Raw genomic sequence first — 12,736 nt, forward strand, 5'->3', positions numbered from 1 at the left:
CAGCAGATGTGTTTGAGTCTGATAAGAGCGTCTGGCTGAGGAAGAGGAGGAGCGAGGATCAGACAGCAGAACCCCACCGATCTGCAGCATGAGAGAGAAGAAGATCTCTTCAGACTCCTGCCGAAAAACCATCGGCCTCCTGTGAGCCTTCTTCAAAACACACCACGCTACACACCAACACTACTTTAAAGAGACACCGTTTTCAAAGAGGCCGATATTAGAAAAGACTGCTCAACGAAACAGCTCAATTCTGCTGCTTGGAGAAAGGCAAGATGTTACAGAATTTTAGAATTGCTAAAATGCACTGACGTCAAGTTAAAACAGCATACGCAACCCATTTTACCGCAATAATCTGATGTATGTCTGAGTGAAACAGGATTTCAACTGGGCGGGACTTGATTTAGTCCACTGTACTGTATGTACCAGAATGGATCCAGGTGGTTGTTTTTGTTTCAAGTTATTACATTTGAATAAAATACAACTTTTTATTTGGAATAACGAGCAAAATAAGACCAGGAATGCTATGTACATTTTTATACCCATAGCCAGCATGAAACGGAAAATGGAAAATTATTGTAAATATATATATATATATATATATACACATATACTACACACATATACACACACACATACTTTTTTTACCTTCTTTATTAGAATCAAATCAATAACATTTTCAAGTGAAATTTTTGGAATAAACATCAGAGCTCCTGTCCGTTCTGTGGAGTTGTGGTCTGGGGTTGAGAGGTGCGGGTGACACCTGAAGCATGAAGTCACTCTGAAATAAATCTCCATTGAGCTCAGGGCTTTGCACATGCTCACTGGCTGGCGTTGGGTTTCGTGCTGCCCCTGGCAGATGCGCTGAACAAGAAGAATAGGTCCCAGAGGGCTATTTATTCCTGCTGCTCCCTTCGTTTCCCTCCCTCCCCTCTGCACTGTTGCTCCTAACAATCTGGCATTCTTACAGTCTAATATTTTTCCTTTCCTCTGCACTCACACCAACGTCTCCATCCCTGTTTTATACCGTAGTATATGCCTGGATTTTTATACAATCGGCTGAATTAGAATATAATTAGAAAGGAACCAAATCAGGCAAATGAGAACAGACATTTATTCACCCTCATGCCATTCCACACCCTGTATGACTTTCTTTTTTCCGTGAAACTAAAATGTCTCAGTGTAGTTTGTCCATTCAATGAAAGTTGTTTTGGACCCTAATGGCTTTCACTGTATGGGCAAAAACAGTTGAAACACTTCAAAATATCTTCTTTTGTGTTCCGCAGAAGAAAGTAAGTCATACAAGTTTGGGGGAATAAAAGTGAGTAAATGATTACTGAAGCTATTCCTCTCACCATCACAGTTTCTAGGACTCAAGCTGGGACTCCAGGTCTCTTTATTGACCCCGATTGTTGCAGTAAAACTAATTTGAGGGCAAATCCCACCTCAATTCCCCCTTGTGTCTGTTCAGAGCTGTTATTTACAGGCGGTGTGATCAAATCTAGATTGAACGGAGTTCAAATGTTCCAGAAATCTCAGCTCACTGTAAACATCAGCTCATGGGACTCGCATTTAAAAAATGCATACCAGCACAGTTTTTGTCCTTGTAGCTGATAAAGGAAATACTTTGGCAAAACAATGCACATCCTTCCCGTATACGTTTACTGTATATGATACATTATTAGAGCCAGAAAGTAATATACATGTAGTGATTATGGGGGCCTGTTGTCCATAATTCCACAGATAGTTGCTTAATCTGATTGCAAAAGCATAAAGTGAGAAGACTTAGAACATTATATGCTACAAAATCACTATTCGGTAAAAAAACACACACACTTGAGGCGTCTGATTTCACAGGTAAGAAAATATAGAGGTTGTTATGAGGGAAGCCCCCGACTGTCTGTGTGTGTGTGTGTGTGTGCATATACTCTGATAAATGAGCGTTTCATTCAGTTCCATTCAGCTCAGGTTCATGGCTTTCAAAAGCACAAAATGTTGCTATCTGAATACTTGCTATCTGTCACGTGTTATTCTGTGCACTCTCTGTCCCTTCAGGTTCAAGTGTGCTCTTCATCTGAATGTAGATATATGTGTGTATGTGTGTCAGGTTTCTGTGCTTTATGTTTTTTTATTTTGAAATTTGGTATTCATTTCATGTTCTTTTGAAGTTTTGTTTTTGGTTTTTGTAGTTCTTTTGTTATGATTGTCTTGTCTTTTGTGGATTATTGTTTTGTTGGAAGTAGCTGTGGCATTTCATGTGTTTAATGCTCAAGTCATGGATTATGTTTTATGTTAGGAGCCATTAAACATATTTTATCTGCACCTAGATCCAGTATCCTTGCTTCATTTCAAGGCTATGTTACAATGTGAGAGTGTTGTGCTTGGGAATCATCAAATTCATAGCTAAAACTCATAGATTTTGTCATAGTCTAAAATCCCTTTAACATCTCCGCACACGCACTTAAAGAAGATACAGTCAAATAAAATGATGGCAACAAGAACAAAGATTTAAAAACATTCAAATATAAAATATAAACACCCCACAAAGAGCTGACCTGAAGAGAAAGAGATACAAAAGGAGAACTAGATAAAGAAAGCCGGAAGCTGGGGTGTTGAAATGATCTGTTAGTGGAAGTCATAAGTGGGAAGGCGTATTAAAAGCTCAAAGTCTTTAAAATCCCAGTTACCACGGATCCACTCATATGAGATACCATTTGAAAGCATGTAACTAAACTTCCCAGAAATGTCAGTCTTATTAACCCAGTAATGTCAGGCTTATTAATTAGACCTAAGTATTGTTAGCTATGAATATAAAAATGCATATTTTAAGCCAATATTACTTTTCTCCTAGTGTTTACTTTCTGTCAGCGGCTCAATGCATTAACATTTTGCTTGGGGCAAAACATAAACATATTCACTAGTTTATGAATATGAATTAAGTGATGATCACCTGAATTGCTGAAAGATGAAAGTTAACTCCACCCAAAGAGGAAATATGCACTATAGTTATTATGGGGCAAATGTATTCTCAATTAAAATAGGTGGGAATTAATTGGTAGAAGAGATAATAATAAAACAACAAAAACAAATAATAAGAAGAGAGATTTCAGGTGGTGAGTGTTGGAAGGTGAGTGAACAGCCAAATGGGAAGTCTCACTATTTATTTATTTTTTTTCCCTAGAGGAACTGCTGAGAAAATTGGAAGAAAAAACAAGGAAATGTTCATTATATCAGGAAACAGTGCTACATTAGATCAGTGACTTTCTGTGAAAACTACCAGTATGATTAGAAGAGATTCTGTGGCACGATGAAGCTTTTTAACACAATTAAAAGATTCATACATGATGACAATTATATGATCATATCAATATTATAGTGCAGTTTTAATATAATAATATAAAATTTGATTTAATTTTTAATTTTATTATTTGTTATAGTTATATATACTATAACAATATAAATTATAATACTTATATATAATGTAATGTAATGTTATTTTTTGTAAATTTAGCACATTTTTGTAAATACCGGTATGTCAATTTTAGGCAGATTTTAAGGCAATTTAAGTATATATATAGACTGATCTAGATAACAGCTTGTATTGGATGTGCGTGGATTTTCTACATTCCTCTTTGGATAATTCCTTCCAGAATGAAAATTAAATGCAGGTTAGTTGCCACCAAGAGATTTATTGACCCCTGTGCTCCTTGTGTCTGTTTAGGAAGCTGTGTGTGTGTGTGAGTGTCTTCTCCGATACAGACAGCTCATAACATCTGCATTATGACTTTATAATGGGTGTGTTTACATGTTTGAATAAGAATGTGTGTGTGTGTGTGTGAGTTCTCCGCTCTTTTTAGTTGAGGAGGCAGGACTCGTAGGTGGGCACCATGTATTTGATGTTGATGAAGGCATCCTCGCCCCCGTAGCGTTCAAACACCTCAAGCGTCTCCTGGATCAGGTCTCCAATGTTCTCCCTTTTCTGCTGGCTGTAGTCAATACCGTCACCTGAGTTTCCTGCACACAACACACACATATTAGCATTTGTGATGTTTAAAGGTCTAAAAGCCCTAATGAAGTGTATAAGACACACACACACACATTCTGAATGAAGCAGCTCTGATGACTGTTCAGCAGGAGTGTGTGTACCTCAGATACACTGAACAAATCTGTAATGATTTATCAGGAGGAGGAATATGTGTGTTTGGCGGATGTTCTTGTGCATATCTCTGCCGCTCTCTGATGTCACATTAGAGAAATCCATCAATCACTGGGTAACCTACAGCACTCACACACACACACACACACACACACACACACACACACACACACACACACACACACACACACACACACACACACACACACACACACACACACAAATCAATACATTCACACTCCCGAGTCCTCCACCATCACACATACACACAGACTCCTCATAAACACACAAGCCCTCCCGCTACCTATACCAAACAAACTTTCTTCTGAGGTCACAGGCCCAATTACACCTGCACAAGAAGCCTGCACACACACACACACACACACACACACACACACACACACACACACACACACACACCTTTCCGTCTCTCCTGCCTGCTCATTAAAGGGAAAGGATGACAGGCACATGAAAAGAGAGCAGTTAAGTAGGGAGCTTCTCTCTTCTAGCGTGTGTGAGTGATTGTTGTCTGTCTAGAGTTTGTGTAACTGTATGTCTTCATCTGCTTTTCTTATTTACTGACTTGTGGATCATTTCCATCTACTCCGTACACCAACTCCTCTCACACAGGTCTCAAAACACACAGCCGTCAATAAAATATTAGTACAAAAGAAGAAAGTCTTGTGGTGTGTAAATATGCTCATCTGTACACAGACAGACCTGTTTAAGCAGATCGGTGGCCATAGTTATGCCCGAAGGGAGTTGCCCAGCTAACAGGCAAGGTTCTCTCAAAGTTATGAACAAATATTCTTCCACTAACATTAAAAAAAAAAGTTCCGTCGACTTGAATGGGAAAAGATGGAAAAGCTGTAAAAGTTTTTATAATTAGCTTCTTATCTAAAATCTGATAAAAACACAACAACACTGTAAAACAGTAATAATGTAAAATATTATAACTAAAAATGTTTTCTATTTTAAAATGTAGTTTATTCCTGTGATGTGAATTTCCAGGATCATTACTCAGGTCTCCAGTCTCAGATCCTTCAGAAATCATTCTAATATGATGATTTGGTGCTCAAGAAACATTTATCATTACACTCAGGTACAAAATATACAAAAGCTGTCACTGGGATGACGATACCCTTTCAAAAGGTACACCTTTGTACATAAAGAGTGGATACTGAATGGACCAAAATGGTACATAATATTAAAACTTTTTTAAAGGGTACCATCCTAGTGACAGCGTTTGTGATGAATAGAAAGTTCAAAAGAGTAGCATTTATTTGAAACAGACATCTTTTGTAACCATTGAATGGGAATTTATTCATAATTTGGCATGTTGGAAGACACAAAATAAAGGCTGTAAGGCTGCATGGGGTCCTCCTGTTGACTAGATATTCTCTATAGTCAATCTGGATTGGATCCAAAAATAGATGCAACAGACCACCCTATGCTGTCTGGACCCCAGACACTCATTTCAATGGTGTGACCGACCGTCTGCTGTGGATCTGTACAGTTGTCAGCGACAGGCTGCAAGTATCCTGTACTATCATGCTCAGGGGCCACACCAGAGAAACCTGTCAATCACACTGCAGGCCCTGCATCATTCGCACATCAGAAACACAGGGAAATAAAATCAGCTCTCTCCGGTAATCCTTCCTTCAGGCTTTCTTCGCTTTCTCTTCCTCATTCAGCAACTTTTCACCAGAGCAGGAGGAGAGAGAGATAGAGAGAGAAAGAAGGGGTTAGAATGAGCAGAGTTTTTAAAGCAAAGATATGGAGAATGCTTTGAAGAGGTAGGAGAGCTTCATTTGCCATCTGCGCTTAAACCGCACAGATATGCTACTGTTTTGAATCATGTGGAGTCCAGGCTCTGATCTATAGGGTTCAGGGGTGGTGTGAAGTTCAAGCAGGAAGGAGGATTCTGCATCTTTCAGAAACCAAAATCATACCAATAACCCCCCGGATAACACACACATAAATAAATACACCTATTTCTGTATCAGTTATTAAGATTATTCTCAGCCTCAGATGGCACAATCACAGATATGGATTGCTCAATAACCATCTGATATAAATTGAACACAAAATGGCAAAAGCTTTCTGAAAATAAATACAATCTGATATCTGATTCATGCGAATTCTGGGAATCAGAGTCCACAGATTTGTATCTGCCAGGAAACGAAGCTGTGTTTACAAGTTTCCATACAGTGAGCATCTCTGAGCAATAATTAGTTGCTTGGTTTTTCAATTTTACAAGGTTCATGGCATCCAAAATTTTTTGTTTGTAATTCTTCCACAAGATATCCACGATTTATCTTCTCCATATTCCATTTTGTTCTCTGTGATATATCAAATTTTCCTGGAAGCTTTTTCTTGTTTAAAGATTAAAAATATCCCATTCAAAAGTTTGGGGTCAGTAAGGTCTTGTTTTTGAAGTCTCTTATGGTTACCAAGGCTGCATTTAATTTACAAAAATAGTTAAAAACAGCAATATGGTGAAATAATATTATTACTATTATTATTTATAATAACTGTTTTTTAGGATTCTTTGATGAATAGAAAGTAAAAAAAAAACAGCATTCATTTGAAATATAAATCGTTTGTAAAATTATAAATGTCTTTACTGTCACTTTTGAACAATTTCATGTGTCCTTTCTTAATTTATTACTGACTCCAAACTTTTGAATGGTAATGTATTAAAAAGATAATTGAGTGATAAAGATTAATATAACAACTGAAGTAACACTGTGTGATATAGAACCGCAATAATGAGAAATAAAGCCTAAGGAGTGATAAAGAATTTTCCCCTCTGAGGTGGAGAACAAGCTTCTATACATTTCAGATTTACTCTCATAAAAAAATCCTTGGCTTGTTTTTGTCTTGGCTTGTTCACATTAAATAGTCAGACAGTCGCTTCCTGTGTAAGTGGGCAGCTCTTGGCCAGATTAAGTTGCAATATGGACCAAATGTTAGTCACAATCCGGCAAAGCAACTACATCCAAATTTTGAAGCTGCGTGTAAACGGAGGGATGTTATTTTGTCTTGAACAAATGTTCTCTTTGATTTCTCTGTAAAATGTCAATCATAAGGAAACCCACCTCCATCTGTGTGAGTATATCTGTACTCTCTCTCTCTTTTTCTCTCTCATCTGGTCATTGTAAATGTGAGATGAGTTTCAACAGCTGTCTTTTTCATCCCCCCTCTTCGACTATTTATCCACACCTCTATTCTCACCCCTCGCTCCATTCTTTCTCTCTTACTCCTCTTCGCATCTAGGCAGCCAGGTTGGCGTCAAGAGGGTTGTCATGCCAGAGCAACTAATCCTTCTCTCTTTCTCAGTCTCTCTCTGGACATGTTCAGGGCTGGAGGGCAGCAGCTGGAGAACTGATGGTTCTTGTGTTTGGGTTTAACTGGACTGATCCACGCACAGAATGTGGATATTGGATTACACTCCTGCTAACGGCCGACAGGGTGTAAAGAGAGTACAAACAGTGGAGCACTGTGAGGCAAGACATTTGCCAAATGACCAAGAAAAATTGGTCAAAATAAACACACGATTCAGATGACTGCTCATCACATAAACATAAGAGAAAAGAACAAACTGTACTTCTGAAAAAATGTAAAAATTCCAGTAAAATTTCAAAAAACAGTATTATCATGTTTTCCAGTTAAAAATCTAAACCTAAGTCTTATTTTCAGAATTTTAATATTTTAAGTAATTTAACCCCATAAAATTGTGTTAGTTTAAAAAAAAAAAAAATTCCAGTGGGTTAAAAAAATACATTAAATTAATTTGAATACATTTAATTCAAGATTATTATTATCTTGAAAACACTGGCTTCTCAGGGAAAAAAAAAATCTCATTTGAATGGTGTTTAGATTTTTTTTTTAATTAGAAAACAAGAAAAAAATACTAATTTAAGACGATGATATTTTCAGAAAACCTAGTCTGAAATGGCTTGTTACGTAGCAAGAAAACAAGCTATAGTTTTTTTTTTCTTCAGTACAAACCAAAGGACTGAAGCATTAAATTAAATGAGCTACCATTTTATGGGTGTGTGAGACTCGTACACACTTAAGCACACATCATCATCACTAACTCAGCACTGCATCATCTCTGTCTCTGCCATCTCTATCATTAGCACCTTATTAACAGATTATGTAGCTCACACACACATACATACATTCTAATAAACTCTTGTTGTTCTTTACATACATATGTACACTATAGCTAGCTCTTACGTACCCATCACAAACCACTATACCCATCCTGTACTCACACACACACACACAGCAGGTGAGAACAAAGATGTCAAATCAGCGGCTAGTCTAAATAATACATAAAAATGTCCTTATTTTTTCTTTGAACATTCTCAGCGGTTCCTCTCACAGGTCCCGACCTAGCGTGAGCTCTGCTAATGGTGGTAGCATTAATATTCATGTCTAACAGCTTGATTAAATGTACCTTTGCACCGTGAACAGGTGTGCATGTGTGAATAGCTCATTTACACCTCATAATGGTGTGGGCAATTGTTCATGCAAAACAAATGTTGTGATTCATCTCAGGTTTCATCCACTAGTTGGTTTGGTTCATAGTTTAGAATTCTTTGTGTGAAGAATTTGGTAACACTATACATAAGGTTTCATTTGTTAACATTAGTTGCCAACATTAGCTAAGATGAACTAACAAAGAACAATACATCTACAGCATCTGTTAATCTTAGTTAGTGTAAATTTCTACATTTACAAATACATTTTTAAAATTAAAAATTGTATATGCTAAGATGACAATGCACTGTAAACTAACATAAACCATGAACAATTTTATTTGTATTAACTATAACCAGTGTTGTGCTAGTTACTAAGAAATAGTAACTAGTTACAGTTACTAGTTACTTCGTTCAAAAAGTAACTCAATTACTTTGTTGATTACTTACACCAAAAAGTAATGCGTTACTGTTAAAAGTAACTTTTTAGTTACTTTTTTAAAGAAAGTTCTTAAATGTTCCCATTAATGCCCTTTTAATGCGTTATGGTCTATACAAACACAAAACTGACTTAAACAGAAAGTAATTTTTAAACACTATTTTATTTAAGTCAGACCAGCACAAACTGAATATATCAAGGATTTCTGAAATAAATAACAAAACAAGCATTTTTAAAGCTAGTGACTTGTTTGCTTTCTCAACATTGATATGTTCATGCAGCTGACAGTATACGTTTTTACCACTGTGGTTTTTTAGTTACTTTTTTAAAGAAAGTTCTTAAATGTTCCCATTAATGCCCTTTAATGCGTTATGGTCTATACAAACACAAAACTGACTTAAACAGAAAGTAATTTTTAAACACTATTTTATTTAAGTCAGACCAGCACAAACTGAATATATCAAGGATTTCTGAAATAAATAACAAAACAAGCATTTTTAAAGCTAGTGACTTGTTTGCTTTCTCAACATTGATATGTTCATGCAGCTGACAGTACGTTTTTACCACTGTGGTTTTTACTGCATGAATTAATATTTGAGCAATACAATTGTACCTTAATCATTCTTGTTAGTTCATAGTAGGCCTACATTAACTAAGGAGATACAAATACATCTAACAATGAATGATACTTCTACAACATTTATTAACCATATTTAATGCTAAAATTGTTATCTTATTGTAAAGTGTTGCCATTTATATGATTCAAGCTTAAAGAAGATGGCCATATTTAAATATCTGCAAAGGCCAGAGCATTAAAATTACATAAATGTAGACCTATATTACATGTACAGTCTTTCACTTTATTTGCTTAAATTTTAGAACACTTGATTAGACTTGATGTCGGCTGCATGAACACATCAATGTAAGCAATCAATCACCTCACTAGTTTTAAAAATACAACTTCGCCGGCTAATGAATACATAAAAGTGACCAGCTGGACATAAACTAATGCAAATAGATGGTAACAATTGCGACATAAAACATGTGGGTCAGGTCTGCGTGTGTTTTTGTCACATTGCTTTAATCGCTTGAGGTAAGTTAGCCGTTACTAATGTTATTCCTCTCAGACTCGACGGCAAGCTTCTGTTCTTTCTCTGCTGATGCAGCATCTAGTCAAAAAATTTATTATTTTATAATGATATGGCAATGTGTACTTAAGTGTTCTGTATTCATACCGTTTCGCTGTCTGTGTTTTAAATGCGCATCAAGTGCTCAGCGCTCTCCGTGCAGCTCGTAATCTCCGTGCTCGCGCCTCGCGCTGCCTCACGTGTACGTAAACAACTCAGCCAGTGAGTTTGTCATGTGTCCTCAGGTGTCCTCTCGCTCTGTATAATGCTAGCAGTCTCTTCAGTGCTCTCGTACTGTGTAATGACAGCGCACACTTCTCAGCCCCTCCAGCAACTAATTAATTTAAAAAAGTAACGGACAACGCGCCATATGGTAACGGTAACGGAGTTAATTTATTTAAAAAGTAATGCGTTACAGTATTAGTTACTGTCAAAAGTAACTGCGTTACAGTAACGCGTTACTAGTAACGCGTTACTGCCCAACACTGACTATAACAAAGGTAACTTATATTGCTTATAATTCATGCATTAACTAATGTTAACGAATGAGACCTTATAAAGTGTTAGCAAGAATTTTTGGAAAGCCCAGAGGAGAAAAAATGAGATATTAATGTTTGAATCATTACTTTTAAGGTGTTGAATTTACAGAAGGAATGAAACTTTAAACCAATTATTTTGATGTTGAGCTACAAATGAAATGTAGAGCAAACATGTGGGCAAAGGAAAGAATGAAGCAATGGCCTGACACAGCAAAGAAATAGGGGGTGTATAAAGATGGTGTCTGAGTAATCAGTGTTGGTAATCTCCCTAGAAAAAGAGGCGTTAAGCTGAAATACACACAGGCACATACAGACAGAAATGGGTAAATGCTCCACATGTAACATGAGTGCTGAGAGATTCTCATGAGTTGCTGTTTGTGAAAGATGAGCTGGGGGCCCAAGACAGCTGGGAATGAGATGAAGAGTTTTTACACCCAGACTTGACCCATCGTACTGAAGTGTTGGGGAAGAAGGAAGGTTATTTCAGTGTTATTTAGTCATTTGCCCTGCTTTACAGCTTTAGCTTTAGCAGATGATACTTCAACTACAGACAAGCTCTTAGGGCATTTTCACACCTAGTTTGTTTAAGCACTCCAGGCGGTCTCGGGCCGATACAACATGCATATGTGAACAACCCAAATGATCTCACACCCCTTTTCCAGCAGAATGGTTTGCATTCTGGAGCCAGAGCCTGTCTTTGGCCAGGCGAAATGGAGAGCGTCACAAACCGGCCACGTGACTTACACAGACTTTAGGAGCGAATGGTGACGTAACGCTGTTATGTGTTGTTTATGCGACTACAGACAGAAAAAAAACAAAACAAAACGTTGTGCATGTGTTTATGCAGGCAGTGCGGCACTTCTGTTTTGCTGTTCACATTACTGGGAGTGATTCTAGCAAACCGGCTATTCTCAGCTGTCCTTTTCCGAGATAAATTGACATTGAAACCGTTGATTCACTTGCTCTCTCACAAGCTGGGTCTCTCTCTCTCTCTCGCATAGTTTTAGATTCATATTTTAGATACATATTTACATATTTAGATATAAAGAGCAATGTAGTGCAATCTTATTAGGTTACACATTTTTGGCCAGTTGATCAGATTTTTATACCCCGGAACCCCCTTTTCGCCAGTGGAGACAGGTTCGAGAACGGACAAGGGCCAGAAACCCACACCAGAACGAACCGTGTCGGTGGAAAAGGTGTATCAGACATATATGCTATAAAGTGTATATAGCCCCTTTTTGCACTGGGTAGTTAGTTCTAGGAACATAGTTCTAGGAACAAGCCACCAGGGTTCCCCAAGGGTCATTTTCCTGGTTGCATTCGCACCACCAGTAGCAACTCTGAAGGGACATGCTTATTGTTGTGACTTCTATTTTGATGGCGAGGAGGACATTTATTTTAAAGGCGCTGAGAGAACGCCAGAGCACACATGTAGCGCCCCAGTCAGATGTAAGATACGGTATAAGTAATATGGTGGTGCCATAGTATAGTGATGTTTATTGTGATTTTTTTCCAAGTAACATCCAGAAAATGAATCAAACTTTCCCTTAAAAAAAAAATCCAAACACTGCTGCCGACAATCATATATCAACATTTGTTCAGTTTAGCATCTTGGTCTATCCTAATAATTAAGGCATCACCTATACCAGCCACATTCAGAGTGGTTAGCCAATCATAAAAGAAAGTAGTCACATATACAACTTTTAAAGGTAGAGCAGCAAAACCAGGCTGAGAAAAGTTCATATAAAAAGAGACTACAACATTAAGACTAACATTACAAGTGAGGTTAAAAAAAGTGTACAAGATGGGTCCTTTAAGCCCATTAAGCACTTTCCTATTAGAGTGTATCCTTTTGCTGAGATGTAATAAACACTAAAATGCCCATCTTTTATTCTCCCTGTTTGCTGTGATTGGTATTCCCATGCAGTGATCAGTTAGCTGCATGTCACGCTAATGAATTAATGGTCTGTAGTACTTATGCACCA

At 37.3% G+C, this 12,736-nt stretch overlaps 1 protein-coding gene across 1 annotated transcript in view; it reads right to left on the reverse strand.

The window, feature by feature from the left end:
* Window positions 1-3,796: 3,796 nt before the first annotated feature.
* Window positions 3,797-12,736, reverse strand: part of pacrg (PARK2 co-regulated) — a 124,321-nt gene continuing 115,381 nt past the window's right edge. Inside the window, exon 5 of the mRNA XM_056234044.1 lies at window positions 3,797-4,011. Within this exon, the coding sequence (XP_056090019.1) occupies window positions 3,851-4,011 (161 nt within the window). The 3' untranslated portion in view covers window positions 3,797-3,850. The remainder of the gene's footprint in view (window positions 4,012-12,736) is intronic.

The sequence above is a fragment of the Rhinichthys klamathensis genome, unplaced genomic scaffold (assembly GCF_029890125.1).
Source record: "Rhinichthys klamathensis goyatoka isolate OS25496 unplaced genomic scaffold, OSU_Roscu_1.1 h1tg000387l_1, whole genome shotgun sequence".
Taxonomy (NCBI): Eukaryota; Metazoa; Chordata; class Actinopteri; order Cypriniformes; family Leuciscidae; genus Rhinichthys; species Rhinichthys klamathensis.